Raw genomic sequence first — 15,578 nt, 5'->3', positions numbered from 1 at the left:
AGAAAAACTCATGCATGCATTTATTTTTAATCAAATGCATTTTTCAAGGAGCGTCCAAAATAACAATCACCCAGCATAAGAAAGAGCCTATTTTTGCTTCTAGGAGTTAATTACTAGATAAAGTGGTATAAAACATTATGTGATGTTTATAGCAATGCGCTTGGTTTGAAAGTAGAGAGTTGTGTTTGTATGTTCTCATTTATAGGCCAGAGAAACCGCTCAAACTCCCTGACGAAAGTGGACGGTCAGCCCCAGGGCTCAGTGGTGGCCTGGCCGGAGAGGAAGCAGAGGTGAGCAGCCACAGAGCTGTGCTGTACTGTGAATAGCGACATCATTATGCATTCATGTTGTAATGGTACTGGAGGTGTTGCACGCCTGTCTATAATTGTAATGCTACTGGAGTTGAGTTGCATGCCTGTCCGTAATTTTTGTTTAACTGTCGGCTGGTGGCGAGTGAACGACCTCTGCCGTGACTTTGTCGACTCTTTCAGCGAGGGGTTTTCAGATCATGAGAAGGCTGCTGCTTGTTTGACCGTTGCCCTGATCCTCTCTCGTCTTGCTTCCCTGCCTCCTAGACCGCTGTCCCAGCCCACGCCCCACGGCCTCCACTGTGCCACCGACTGCGACGCCGACCTGGCCTCCGGAGACAGCGTCAGCTTGGCCCGCTCCATCAGCAAGGACAGCCTGGCCTCCAACGTGGTGAGCGTCACCCCCAAACACCAGCTGGGCGGCCCAGGGCCCCCACCGGGCCCCCGTCGGGTCAATGGCCAGACCCTTCTGGGGCACGTGAAAATGGAGGACGAGGAAGAGGAGGAGCTGGTTGCCATGATGAAGCTGGAGGAAGGGGCAGAGAGCGTCCGTCTCCCTGAGCAAGACCTGGAGCTCCAGAGCGTCTCCTCTCGAGCCACGACCGCACGCTCCCCCCAGAGGAGGCCAGAGGAGCCGCCCGGCGAGCCCCAGCCTGATAGCTTTTACCTAGAACCGCTGATGCCTGCCGTCTTAAAGCCGGCCAAGGAGAAGTCTGTAAACCCCAACAAAGAGGAGGAGTGCGGGGAGGGGAGGGCGAGGGGTTCGTACCGGCGGGTCGGCGAGGGACCCCTGCCCTCCAGGAGGAGACCCCCCGCCGCCGATCCCGACCTCAACCGGACCTTCACCCCCATCGGCGGCGCCGAGTTCCCCGACGCAGCGAGGCCCCCCGCGGAGGGCGGCCCGAGCGGCTTCTGTCCGGCGGTCGCGAGCAGCGGCGAGTCCCCGGCCCCCTGCGGCTTCTTCCTGCACGCCTCCGACCCCGAGGACAAGGCCCCGCTCGCCGGCACCGTCAGGAGCAGCCCCTTCTCCGCCGCCCCCGCCGCCCCGCCCGCCTGGGACATCGGGAAGGACTCGGACTCGGAGGTGGCCGACATGGACTCGGAGGAGCTGGACGAGGAGCCGGCGCACCCCGTCCGGCGGAAGTGCTTCGAGGAGGAAGAGGAGGAGTCGGCGAAGCTGCGGGAGGACATGAAGGTGCGGGAGCACGAGGACAAGGAGGGGGCGAGCGGCCGGTCCAGCCCCTGCCTCAGCACCATCTCCCAGGCCAGCAGCACGGCCAGCGGCAGCGTGCGCATGACCAGCTTCGCCGAGCGGCGGCTGCACAAGGGCGGCCACGACACGCGCTCCAGCTCCAGCAGCTCGCAGAAGACCACGCCCGACGGCTCCGAGTGCGGCCCCCTGCCCCTCACCTCCTGGAAGCTGCGGCGGGAGCAGAGCCCCACGGGGCAGGGCAAGGACGGCGCCAACGTGCTGGCCTCCGAGCTGGTGCAGCTGCACATGCAGCTGGAGGAGAAGAGGCGCGCCATCGAGACGCAGAAGAAGAAGATGGAGTCGCTGTCCGCCCGCCAGAGGCTCAAGCTGGGCAAGGCGGCCTTCCTCAACATCGTCAAGAAAGGGAAGAGCGACACTCTCCCCCAGCCTCTGAAGTCCGAGTACTACCGAGAGGAACAGAAGCTCAACGGGGGGAAGGAGATGTCCAAGGACGACTCGTGCATGGACGGGTTGAGGGGGGTGGCCAAAGAGGGGCAGGAGGGAAAAGCCACCGTGCGGTGGGCCAGGGAGTCCCCGACCTCCCCAGGCACCCTGGAGGGGGACAACAAGCTGAACGGCACCCTGCCGCTGGACGACGGAGGGCCGGAACCCGACCTGAACGAGTGCAACCGCTCCATCGAGATGCTGAACGAGGCCATCAGCACCATCCAGCAGCAGATGATGCAGCTGTCCCTGCAGCAGGACCTGCTGATGAAGCAGAACGTACAGTCTCCTCCCGGGGCCGCCCCCACGGCCGCAGGCACTGCCCCCATCCCCGCCCCGGCCAACGGGAAGAGCAGCACCCCCGAGCCCAAGTTCCGGCCGGCCGTTCACTTCGTGGAGCCGCTCTCCACAGTCGGGGGCGGCGGGGTGGTGCGGCGACCCCCCAAGCTGAGCTCTGGGAGGGGACCCCGGTCCAAACCCAACGACCTCAAGCTACCCAAGGAGAACGGCAAGCAGGCCTCGCGGGTCATCACGCCCACCCAGAGCGTGGAGACCCTTCCCCACCTGAGACAGTTCCCTGGGGGCCGGACCTCCAGGGAGGAGCAGGAGGAGGGTAGCAGCCCGGCAGGCCCGGGGCCCAGAGACGCGGCAAGCCCAATGGACCGGGGCAGCTTGCGCCGCACCACCTTCCGGCTTCACGACGAGGCCAACCAGAGGACCGCACCCACGCCCAGAGAGGCCGTCTGCACCACGCCGGAGCGCCCTCCTGAGGAGTGCCTGTCCAGCACCCTGAAGGACGAGGAGCCGAGCGGCGTGGAGGGTCCCCCCGGCGAGGAGGTGTCCCGGGGCAAAGCCTCCCTGATCGAGGTGGACCTGTCCGACCTGAAGGACCCGTCTGAGGAGGGCGGCTCTGAGGTCCAGGACGTGACCGGCGACGTCACCGACGGGGATCAGAAGTCTGGGCTCGGGTTCTTTTTCAAGGTTGGCATGCTTGCATATCTTACATTACATTACATAACGGTTATTTTGCTGATGCTCTAATCCAAAGGCACTTACAGTTGATTAGACTGTGCAAATTCCCCCTGGGGTGCAATGTGAGGTTAAGGGCCTTGCTCGCTCACGGGCCCAACAGCTGCACTGATCTTATTGTCGCTAAACGGGGGCTTGAACCACCAACCTTCCAGGTCCTTGTCAAGCACCTTGAGCACTAGACTATAGACTGCCCCCCCAATTTAAAATGGTAATGGTAAATAATACAACAAATAATACTGGCATCACATTGAACAGGCGGCTGGGTGTAACAAGCTTTAGCAGGTTACTGTGAGAGAGTACTGTCTGAGTGAGTGAGTGTGAGTGTGAGTGTGAGAGTGAGAGAACTGTCTCAGAGAGAGAGAGAGAGAGAGAGAGAGAGTGAGAGAGAGAGAGGTGACTGTGCTCTTCGGTCTCCAGGACGAGCAGAAGGCGGAGGATGAGTTGGCGAAGAAGCGAGCCGCCTTCCTCCTGAAGCAGCAGCGCAAGGCGGAGGAGGCGCGCCTGCGCAAGCAGCAGATGGAGGTGGAGACCGAGCTCAAGCGGGACGAGGCCAGGTAACGACGCCCATAAGGTGTTAAATGGGTTAGCTGCTTTGTGAGACAGTGAGACTTTCTGTTGCCCAATGAGGTGTCAGAAACTGAAAATGTCTGCACGCATGTAAAAAAATGATGGTGAAATGATTCCCCCAGACGGAAGGCAGAGGAGGATCGGATCAGGAAGGAGGAGGAGAAGGCCCGGAGGGAGCTGATCAAGCAGGAGTACCTGAGGCGGAAGCAGCAGGAGATTATCGAGGAGCAGGGCCTGACCAAGCCCAAGAGCAAACCCAAGAAGTCCCGGCCCAAGTCCGTTCACCGGGGCGAGTCCTCCAGCGACACCTACTCCAAGTGCTCCTCCACCCGTAAGTGTCTGCCCGCTTGTCAAAATGGCTGAAACCGTGCTGTGTTTCACTGTGATCCGGTTCAAGTCTGGTTCTGTTGAGCCCCTGGGGATTCAGGTTTGAGATTCGAGTCCACCTACAACCACCATGGTCACTGAATATGCTCAAGGTTATTCAAACACTGACACTATTTTGTCTGTGAGATTTGGTGAAATTGGGAACTCCAGGGCTGGACCCATCTCTTCCTCATAGTTAAGGTATGGTGTTCCAGGATGTCATAGCACTGTGAAGCCCCCTTTTGTCAGAAGGGTTAGTGATTTACATTAACCTGACCCCTCTCATTCTGAGACCGCTCCACCTCCGTTGATACGACACTCCTCAATCTCCAATTTCCCTCTGCGTTCTTTGTCCGTCTTCTTAAAGATATGACACTGAAACATTGAGAATGTCTACTGTTCTCAACTGAGTGCAATGTTAAAATATTAAAGCGATGCGTTTTATAGCATAGACCTGCTAATCATGAATTTGTTTAATCGTTAATCGTTTAATCCTCATGCCGTTTTGCTGACTAACCCTTGTTTTGTGCCGCTTTGTTTTGGGTCAAGTTCTGTTCAGTCAAAACAAAGACGTCAGCTGTTTTGATTGAATCCCAGGCCATAATATTGTAATCTGTAGCAGGCTTTTTACTCAATTCATCGCTTTCCTTTGTGAAGACTTGTTGGTTTTGGCATCGGTGTTACGCTTGTCATCAGCTTCATTTCCGTATCCCGCCAGAATTTCCACATCGTCAATTCGTTTTCGGGGGCCCGCAAAGGCACCACATTTTTCGGGAATGATGGGAAAGCGTGCACTGTCTCTATGGCTACTGCATGGCCGAGGGCGTCCCCTTCTATCTGTCTGTCTGTCTGTCTGTCTCTCCGCTCTTCCTCTTCCTCAGCTCTCCCGTGTGTCTGTCATGCAGGACAGAGTCGCGGCACAGCGCTGTGGATCAGGGGCCGTGGCCGGCAAGGCGTTGGGGGAGGTGAAAGACTTAAACTTCCCATGCCCTGCATGACACACCATCGGCCATGATCCCCAGAGGGCTCCGAGCAATCATGTCCCATCTTCCCTCTGCCGGCCACCTCTCTCCATATTAGCTTCAGGGTGCAGCACTCCCATGGCATTTCATGCCATATTAATACGCTATACGAGAGCTAAATTGTGTATTAATTAGCTGAATTCATGGGCTTGAAGTCCATGTCAGAAACTTCACAATCCAGATCAAAAGCTTGTTTTATTGACAAGGAAGAAGGAAAGTGGGTCATTTTCATTATAAATGATCATTTTGGTTCAAAGTTAAGGTGTGTGTTTACAGAATAATTTGAGGGAAATCTTGGTTAAAAATGTTGGTTGCAATAAGCCAACGTGATGATTTAGGTCATGGCTCTGTGGTTTTACGAGGCACCAGAGTTAGTATGGAGATCAGTGGTCAGTGCTGCAAATTTTCCATGAATTCTTTGAGGGGGCAGAGGGTATTTGGAGCTTTCCATCGTTAAGGGGTTTCACTAACATTGGAGACATTCTGAACGTGCCTGAGCTTTGGATTTGTACGTGGAAAAACTGTTTGAAATGCTTTCATCGGATAAATTGGCCACTGTGGTACATAAAATGCCAGTGTGAAAATGTTGGTTTTGGTTTCGTTTAGCATTATTAGAGAGAAATCTTTTTTTTAAACGTGATTGTGGAGGTACACGTGTTAATCCCATGTTGATGACGGTAAGTTGCATGTGCGTGTTCTTTTGGTTTTGTGTTGGGAGTGAACTGAGTGGTGTAAACGCTGAGGTGTGTGCTCTCTGCTGGTTTTGTTGCTCTGTCTTTTGGTGGCCGTGACGTGGACAGTGGCGCCTGAGCAATGCCGCGTCGCGTGTCGGGCATGTGCGGTCGAAGTGCTGTGTCTCGGCGGCGTGTGCGAGCGTCACGTGTCCCTCTCTCCGCAGCAGACAATCTGAGCAGCGCCCAGTCCGGCTCCAGCCTGTCCCTGGCTTCAGCCGCCACCACCGAGGCCGAGAGCGTCCACTCCGGAGGGGCAGGGTCCCAGCAGTGAGTCCCTCCCCCTTATCCCTCTCTAACGCGCCCTCTATCTGCGCAAGCTCGCCTGCCTTTTCCGCATTTGTAGGTTTAACATTTTTTCATTTACATTTTAGTCATTTGGCAGACGCTTTTAATTCAAAGCGACTTACAAGTGCATCGGTTCTTCCACAAGTTAAAGCATCACATTTAAGGGGCTGATCCCACCAAACGCGCTTTCTCGACTGTGGGCACCTTTTTTTATTATTATTTTCAGTGAGTTTAAAGCGTTTTCCCCACTACCTTTGCGCACCTGACGCCTTGCGTTTATCAGCCCTGGGTACCTCGCTGTTTTCAGGTGCGCGTTCCAGCTGTAAATAATTCCGTTTTGATGCTTCCAGAACCGCACGCCGCTGTCATTCTTTTTTCTTGTTTTTTGTTCTTATGGTTTGATCGCGTTTTGGTGCCATTGTAAACAGAGACAGAGGTGCAGTTGTTTGTTGCATTTCACACCGTTTCAGGCCCATCCACATACACAAAAGTTTGGCGTTTCAACTCGTTTTGTCTCTCACCAAAATGGCAAAAGCGAGTGCCCTCCTCTTCTCTATTGTTTTTTAAAAATGCTAATGCTAAAGCTGTTGATGCTAACGCGAAAGTTGATGCTATGCTAATGCCATTAGTGTGGTTGCCTAGCGACAGCAGAAAAGACACATTCAACGCTTTTTTCAATGTGTGCTTCATAAAATCGTACATATAGTGCACCTTGCAAATGTGTTTGCAGTGATAATGCACATTTGATGGAATCGGCCCCCTAAGGCAGTAAAATGCTCTCCCTATCCTCTCCTGTGTTGGCCTGTGGTGGCCCTGTGTCTCACTGTGCCGTCTCGACAGGGCGGAGTCTGTGGAGTCGTTCCCGGGCCTGAGCCGGAATGCCAGCAGGAACACGGAGAGGGACTGGGACAACGGCTCCACCGCGTCTTCCATCACGTCCGTGGCAGAATACAGCGGTGAGACTTTCAGAGAGAACGATTCAGCATTCGGCTAACCTGCATGAAACGTTTGGCTTGTCACGCTCGGGATTTTTTAAAAATAAGGATATTGCCTTCACCTCTGCTTAATGTTCCTGTGAATAAGCTTCGGCCTGCACTCTGAACCACTCTGTTCCGCAGACTGGAGACTGGACCTAATGACTGTTTGTTCTGCAGGGCCAAAACTGTTCAAGGAACCTAGCGCCAAATCTAACAAGCCGATTATCCACAACGCCATCGCTCATTGCTGTCTTGCTGGCAAGGTCAATGAACCACAGAAGAATTCCATCCTGGAGGTATGCTGACATTTCTCTTTTAATTCATTAACTTCCCATCCTCTGTATGGCCCCATCATAATGTTTCATTGGAATTCTTCTCAAACTCAACCTACATTTACAGGCTTTTTAATCTTTTGCTGTATTGAGTTTAGTCTCCCATTCTTGACTGAATTATATTGTTGTTTTTATATTTTTATATATATATATATATATTATATATATATATATATATATATATATATATATGTTTCCTAAAATTTAAATAAAAGGAAAACGCAGGCTTGGGTATAACTGCAGTTAGGTGTCTTGGGCATTGTGTGCTAGCAGGCTACAGCAGGTGCTGTTTGGTAGTCAAGTCTCTTGGGCATTGTGTGTTAGAAGGCTACAGCAGGTGCTGTTTGGTCCGTTTACAGGAGCTGGAGAAGTGCGAGTCGAACCACCTGATGATTCTGTTCCGGGATGGCGGCTGTCAGTTCCGAGCCCTCTACTCATACTTCCCCGACACTGAGGAGATCCACAAGCTCACCGGCACCGGGCCCAAGAGCATCAGCAAGAAGATGATCGACAAACTCTACAAGTACAGCTCAGACCGCAAGCAGTTCACCGTCATCCCGGCCAAAACGGTGTCGGTCAGCGTGGACGCACTCACCATTCACAATCAGCTGTGGCAGGTGAAGAGACCCACCGTGCCAAAGAAGAGCGTGAAGTGAGACTGACCACGGGTGTGAGAGGGAGTCTCTCGCTCTCTCTCTGGAGCACACACCCAGGCACACATACGCACACACACCCACACGCGCGCACACACACACGCACGCACGCACGCACACAAACACGCACACACACGCAAAGACACACACACGGGCACATACACATAAACACACACTCACTCACACACACACACACACACACACATCAATACACACACTTGTCCTGGACAGGTTTCATTAATTTCCGGAGTCCTCACTAGAATGGTGACACCATACACTACTTGGCTGATTCGACATGACTGAAATGGGACAAGAGTGAGCCAGAATTGAAGAATTCTGGGTAATGACAGACTTCTGTGGAAGTGGACATTGTTAATGCTGATGAACAGAGGAAGCGGCGATCTTAATGCAGTCTGTCAGGGCTGGTTTTGTGTTTTTTTTTGTTTTTTTAAAGAGGCCTCTGCATGTGGTGCTTTTTCCTAACCGGTGGATTTCTTTTTACTTGAAGTATTTATTGGTTTGCACCAGTCGTGCTGCTCCTTGCAGCTGAGCCGCCCCCCCCCCCCCCCAGAAGGACAAACAAAAATGCGGACAAATATTTCCTGAGGAGGGCGCTGTAATCCCCCACATGGACCGGGACCATGTCCGAGCTGGCAGGCTTTACCCGGCACCACTACAATCCGACCTGCGAACCGCAATGCAATTCATCACCCGCATCCTGCCCAGCTCCTCTCCCAAAAGCTCTCGGAAAACATGCTGCTCAGAACTGTTTTTAACTGTTTTACCAAGACGGCCCCAGCCCCTGTTTAGGCCATCATGCGTCGTGGTACTGTTGTCTATTTATTCAACGCTTTTACCCGCTGCAGCGAGGGAAGTTTTAATATTCTTTCTCTGTGAATCTTTTTTTTTAAGGTACGAAAGGGATATAAAAAAAAAAGGACCGGTACACGCGTCGGTTGCTTTTTCCTCTTTAGTTTGTGTGGTATAAAGACTAAAGCAGGCGTTACGTGTGCATAACATAAATCCAACGTTGTTAGAGCTAGCGATGTTTCTGCACTGGGCACAATCGTCCTCTGAGAAAGTGCACTCACAGTCATGTTTTTTTTCTTTTTTTCTCGCTTTTATCATGCAGTATAACCAATGTTGGCTATCAAGCTTTTCCTGTCTTCTGTTATGAAAAGTTTGTCGCTTTCATTTTTCCCCCCTGGGTGACAGTATTTAATATATTCATAAACGGCTCTGGATTGTTGCGTAATTATTTGGAATGTGCAAGCGCTAGATCCGTAGAAAAGTGACTCTCATAGTCTCATGATCAAAATAATGACGTGTTGCACAAAGTACCTTGCTTGCTAATGAAGGTAGTCTTGAGGGTATAAACATAGTCACTACATTGGTTCCAAATGACACTTGAAATGAAACGGTTTTACCTTTACCATCACTACCAAAAACGACCATGGATTAATACGAAGGTAACACTATAAATAAAGCAAGCTAAAGGTCTTCCATTGCTACTGCTGTACTGATCTCGTGTTTTCAGACCAGGCTTTAGAATACTTGATGATATAATTTGCTGCATCTTGTATATATGTTTTCAACAGCTGTTTTGTATATAACGTATGTTTTATGTTTACTAAAAGATTGGTATTAATATTGATCTCACTAGGGTTTTTTTTTTTTTTTCAACTTTCAAATACCATGCTTTCCATGCTTGAGCCTTTTCTTTTTCTTTGATATTATACCATATATTTATTTTAAAGAGAAGCACTGAAATTTAATAAATATTACAAGTAAAAAATTTAATTGTTTCCATACTTTTTTCTCATGTCATTTTTAGTTGCGTTTGAAGTTTCCTTTGCAACATCCCTTAATTTAAGCCACATTTTCAGTTCCTTTTTTTGCTGCAGCCCACTTCATTAAAAATATACTTTCATTAAACCATTAACCATGAACTTAAACTCAACAAAGAAAATATGCCATTTTACTTCTATTCATCATTTATGCCACATGAACCATAACTTTGTATCACCTACTGCAAACAATAAATACATTCTTAATGCGTAATTAAGCGTACAACAAGGGCTTTTGAATCCATGGTTTAGAAACATTTTGAAAAAAATCTAACCGGTGTCCTTCAAGTTTTATAAGAAACATGTTTTTGTGCTTATTTAAGAACCCTTTTAGAGGTATGGAAACGAAATGGGATGAACAGATCTTCTTTGGTTTGCCCTTTCAAAGAATATGTATATTAAAATCATCTTAGATTGTGTGAGCGAGCAGAGGATGGAATTGAAAGTTGTTGTGATTTTGGGTACTCCTGCATTGGATATGCATTCAACTCATTCGTTGTGGATTCCCCCTTAAGTGAGGATGCATTCAGCTTGCACGTCAGGTTCATGAACTTTCTTCAAGAACAAGGTAATCGCAGCTGCTTTGGTGGCATGTTCAGTGTTACTTGACTTCGAGTAATGTTTGAAACACAGGAGCGCCCGCGTACTAGTCCCAGCACAATAACTGCCCAAGATGCCCAACTCTCACACGACGGATCGGTAACTATTCACAGTCACTAAAGCCTGCTACAAACGACTTGAACTATGAATGGAACCACCGTACTGACGGAGTCTCTGGGCAGTACCGTACGGCACCGCTATACGCAGGCTTCCGAATTACACATTAATCAGGCTTTAGTCGTTCGTTATATTGACAGGGGGGGGGGGGGGGGGGGAATGCTAATGCTAAAACTAATGCTTCCCATTTTAATGGCATCTGACGTAGGGTCATCTGGTGTGTCTCCATTCACAGGCATACAATACAAAGGGTTCACAATTATGCAAATCGTAATCATACTAATTCATACATAAATAATGTGTGAGTCATAACGCCATACCTTATGCGTTAAACTCCAAAGAAACACGGGGTTGCCATGGCTGCATGCCGCTTTTATTAAGTTTATTTTACATACAGTAGTGAAGCACACAGACTTCATATAGGAAATAGTACAAAATGGATTTATCCTTTCGGTAGATTATTCCGAAAACGGTGTCGAGGACTTCAAAAAACGGCCTTTCATAGGACTGACAAGAAGGGGACATGCGTGATATGATTTGTTGAACTTTTGTCACACATATGATAAAAACATTTTTTTTTGCAATCATACATCAAACATTTTTATTTATTTATTAAGTTTGATGATTTACAAAACTAAAAATGATTTGTTAGCTACATCAATTTGTAATAGATTCACATTTATTTGGAGCCACTACATAAGAATTATATAGTGGTCAATGATTGATTTCTCTCCTATTTCATGCAAGTTTGTATATGATTTTAAATGCCATAGAAGATATCCCTGACCAAGAGCCCAGTCTCCCATCTCAAAAGTGTATCTGAAAAGTGCTTTTACCCATTACCCCCCAAATAAATATCTCATTCAAAAGCTCATACACAAAGCTGAAAACAGGGAATGATCAAAACAATACTAATCAAAATACATAGTAAAAAAAAAAAGAAGGAAAATCCAAAACAGCAGCTAACTACTATATAGGTTTCAATATGACTATTTACAATGATCCCATAGCACTTTAGAGTTCTTCTTGTCTAGAATGGGGTTAAAGGGATTGAAACTGATCTTCATCCACACTGCTATCCTTTTAGTGCAAAATTCTTGTTCCTCCATTAACTTTTATAATGTTAAATTAATACTGAAATTGTGCGAAACGAGCATAACAGTTAACAAAGGACACCTTATCTGAGCGGTATTTCCACAAGAAATCAAGAGAAATTCATTGATTGCATACAAATATATATATATATATATAGTGACCAGCTTTGAATTTAAAACAGATACTAATAAATCATATCTGTATTCATATAAATTAAACATACAAATGTACATTGGAAATCACATTACATATTAAACATTATTTATATGCATTATGTAGTAAGTTGAATACATGTATATGTATGCAATAAAAATGATTTTCAACCCACTTTATTTGGGTGAGGGTGAAGGTTCTTGGCAAAGTAAATGAGAAGATCGCTAAAAATCACTCATGTTGCGTAACTATTGTAATAAATGTAAAAAATAAACATAAAAAAGGCAATGCTGATTTAACATAGTCATACCCAGCTCTACAAACCTACTTCCAATAAATGGGGTTGGTTGAATGAACACAAAACTAAATTCATGAATAACAAATATATTTATTTTGACTGAACTGGTTGAAAATATTATATCAGCATTGTAAATATCTTTCAAATACCTGATAGCATTCTCTGTTACTGCAAATATCCATCCATCCCATCCATTATCTGAACCCGCTTATCCTGAACAGGGTCGCAGGGGGGCTGGAGTCTATCCCAGCATACATTGGGCGAAAGGCAGGAATACACCCTGGACAGGTCACCAGTCCATCCAAGGGCACACACACCATTCACTCACACACTCATACTCACGGGCAATTTAGACTCTCCAATCAGCCTAACATGCATGTCTTTGGACTGTGGGAGGAAACCCACGCAGACACGGGGAGAACATGCAAACTCCGCACAGAGAGGACCCGGCCAACAGGGATTCAAACCCAGGACCTCCTTGCTGTGAGGCGGCAGTGCTACCCACTGCACCATACGTGCCGCCTACTGCAAATATCTAATCTTTAAATATCATATCCCAGCTTTATACTCTTTGGGGCCAGGTCATGTCAATGTCATACCAAGCTTTGTCTCTGTGGTCGCGTTGCTTTCTCCGGCAGCTCTTTCTCCTATAGTTTTGGTGCTAGTCTGGCTTACCCCAAATGGGCCTCCCCCAATCCCGCATGGCACAAACGCATACTCAGACTGCTAGTTAAAAGCTGACACCTCCAAAGGTATCTTCACTGACACTTTCCCATTCTGCTGGAAATGCAGTGAGCAAATCCAATTTGCAATAAAGAATATAATGCTGAACAGAAATGATAAAAAGGCGCTAACAATATGCAATTCTGATTTTCTGATTTTCACACAAAAGTATAAACTGTATAAGTTAAACAATGCTCTCTAGTGTCAAAACAATGCACACTTTTATTTATCTACTCTAGTGTAACTTTTTTTCCCCCAGAAGACATGACTTGATTCTGCAAGCAGCAGAAATACCCCTAACAAGGAACACAGCTTCACAAAAGTTATGACAAAATATCAGCTTTAAATTACAACATAGAAAAGTGATAATGCAAAGTGTGGCATATGGTTTTTCAAATTTTCAAATAACATAACATACTAAATTATATAGTATTTTACTGAAAGCCTTTTGTTGAAAAAAATCTGCATTACATTACAAATTATTATATTATCTTAATGATAATATTCGTGACATCATATTCATCTTTTTGTCATGTCTTTCAGAGATACATGCAAGTTACATGAGCACAACAACATGACAATGGGAGGAAAGGAGCAAAAATATTATATTAAAGTACTCCATGGCAAATCAGGCAGATCTACTTCAAGTTAAATAATGTAAAAGAGCAGCAGTCTAGCAAGTGGTCAAGCCTTGCATATACCAGTAAACAACTCCCTGTGCATCTCTGTCGGGGTCCTTATCATATACCTCACCACTTAAAGGTACAATAGGTAAGATTTTTGTGTTAAAACATTGTTACAAGACCATTGTAAATCCCTTCCTATCATTTAAAAAGGCTCACTGACATGTTTACTCACCCTCTGCCTGTGTTTATAGTCCTTAAATTCGGGTTTCAAAATATGTAGTTGACGGGCCGGCACAGTACCAAAACATCATATAGCTGTACAATAATAAAAATTCAAGCTCATTGGTTGAAAATTGGTTCTAATTGCCACAGCCAATGGTGTGTCAACGTCAGCACGTTCACAGAGAAGGGGGAGGGATAAACAGTGTTGCGGTTTGAAGGTGTTTGTTGCTGCTATTCCTCTCTTGACCGTTAGAAGTCCGAAATGACCTATTGTACCTTTAAATACGCAACATTATATAAAGTAGAATTATATGAAAACATAATGAACATTAACCAAAGTGAATTATGTGTGTGTCAGACCTAGTTGTGATCTAATTGGATAATTGATGTGACTATGCTGGTTTGGTTATGATATGGTGGTGTGTCGCTGGTGAAGAGTTAATACTGTGTATTAGTCTCTGTGCGAGATATTGGTATGTCAAATACCGAAGATGAAAAATGTGAAGCCAGCATTCCAGTAACAGAATTTTTAGTTGGGATAAAATACAAAGTTAAATTTTAAAAATCGCTCAAACTATATGAAAGGATTACAACCTCACCTTGGGCCTGTTCCACAAAGCACAGTGGCTTACTGAGTTAGCCAGATAACTGTACTGAGTAAATCCTGGACCCTACCCAAATCTGGAATATGGACTGAAGTAAAAATAGCCGTTCCGGGTTTTACTTTATGCAGTTACCTGGCTAATTTAGTAATCCAGGATCCTGTTCCACAAAGTAGGATTACTGTTTTACCCCACCAAAATCCGGAACATGGACTGAAGTAAAAAGTTATGTTTTCAGGGTTTTGCTGTTCAACTCGGTGATCCTGCTTTGTGGAACAGGGCCCAAGTCTGTGGGGTTTACCCATCACCTCTTCCTGGGAGACCCCTGAGTAAGGCCAAGTCCAGTAGATCAACGCTTTGTGGCGCATCATCTACTTAGAAATCAAGCATGTCCATCAGGTTCCTCACAAGCTACCGCAGAAAGTAGCCGCCGTGCTTTGCCGTGCTGAACTCAGCAGGGTATGGGAATGTGAGGTCTGAAGGCATTCTCTGCACCGCATGCTGTGCAGCAGGCCGTCTGGTCCAGGGGTTTGTGATGGAGCAGCGTTTTCACTCAAGTAGGACAGGTGGTTAACTGAGATGGGGAGTCAACAGCCACACACGGGACAATGCATGATGGGATTTTCGTCATTGAGCCAGGCGATGCAAACTCCACCCGGGAAACATCCGGGTATACAGGTCTGGGAGGGGGCGGGTGGGGGTAGTTTGGGAGATGTTCCAGGGATCTGAGGTCACTCGCTGTACAGAGGGACAGTGTTGGCCGTTCCTGAGTACAGCGTGGTCCTCTCGGCTGTATCCTGTTCCACCAGGGTCCTCCGCCCCATGTCGTGACCCCACCCTCGGGCTCTCCGGGGGCATCACCCGCACACGGTGGGCTGTCTCCTTCCACGTTTCTCTCAGTCAATCTAGGCACTCTTTGTGAACTGGGCCGCCTCTGCCGCTGTGTGCTGGGGCTCAGAGCTGGGTCTCGTCTCTGGTCTCCATCCCCAGCTCCTGCCTCATCCTCGTGCCACTCGGCCTGGCCGGGGGGTCGTCGGGCACGTGTGCCAGGGGGTCGGACCGAATCAGGTACCTGCAGCAGATGGCAGAGGAACAATAATAATAATATAATACATTTTATTTATATAGTGCTTTTCATCATATAGAGATGATCCCTCTCCTCTGTCCTGATTCTTCTAAATCTCTCTCCTGCCTTTGACACTGCTGACCACTCCATCCTCAAAGGGGATTTGCATCACAGCCCTAGACTGGTACCTCTACAGTCACTCTGTCCATGTTGCCTGGCCTGGTACAGTATCAGTGCCTTGTCCCCTTGCCACAGGA

The 15,578-nt window shown here is 47.6% G+C and overlaps 2 protein-coding genes across 11 annotated transcripts in view; one reads left to right on the top strand and one right to left on the bottom strand.

Moving 5' to 3' along the window:
- Positions 1-10,033, top strand: part of LOC133141889 (calmodulin-regulated spectrin-associated protein 1-B-like) — a 42,230-nt gene extending 32,197 nt beyond the window's left edge. For 4 of the 10 annotated variants that reach the window (XM_061262702.1, XM_061262700.1, XM_061262704.1 and 1 more), the window contains exons 12-20: positions 206-290; positions 576-2,985; positions 3,454-3,590; positions 3,726-3,934; positions 4,875-4,934; positions 5,890-5,992; positions 6,851-6,966; positions 7,165-7,283; positions 7,679-10,033. In XM_061262702.1, coding sequence (XP_061118686.1) covers positions 206-290; positions 576-2,985; positions 3,454-3,590; positions 3,726-3,934; positions 4,875-4,934; positions 5,890-5,992; positions 6,851-6,966; positions 7,165-7,283; positions 7,679-7,975 — 3,536 coding nt within the window. In that variant the 3' untranslated portion in view covers positions 7,976-10,033. Of the gene's footprint in view, positions 1-205; positions 291-575; positions 2,986-3,453; positions 3,591-3,725; positions 3,935-4,874; positions 4,935-5,791; positions 5,993-6,850; positions 6,967-7,164; positions 7,284-7,678 lie in introns of those variants that run through there. The other 6 variants (XM_061262706.1, XM_061262703.1, XM_061262708.1 and 3 more) reach the window with 3 other exon arrangements.
- Positions 10,034-13,128: 3,095 nt separating this feature from the next.
- The window catches only part of kcnt1a (potassium sodium-activated channel subfamily T member 1a), a 102,999-nt gene continuing 100,549 nt past the window's right edge, over positions 13,129-15,578 (bottom strand). The window contains exon 30 of the mRNA XM_061263816.1: positions 13,129-15,327. Coding sequence (XP_061119800.1) covers positions 15,210-15,327 — 118 coding nt within the window. The 3' untranslated portion in view covers positions 13,129-15,209. The remainder of the gene's footprint in view (positions 15,328-15,578) is intronic.

Source organism: Conger conger, chromosome 12 (assembly GCF_963514075.1).
Source record: "Conger conger chromosome 12, fConCon1.1, whole genome shotgun sequence".
NCBI lineage: Eukaryota > Metazoa > Chordata > Actinopteri > Anguilliformes > Congridae > Conger > Conger conger.
The sequence above is the reverse complement of the archived record's forward strand: the minus strand, read 5'-3'. Positions and strand labels throughout refer to the sequence as shown.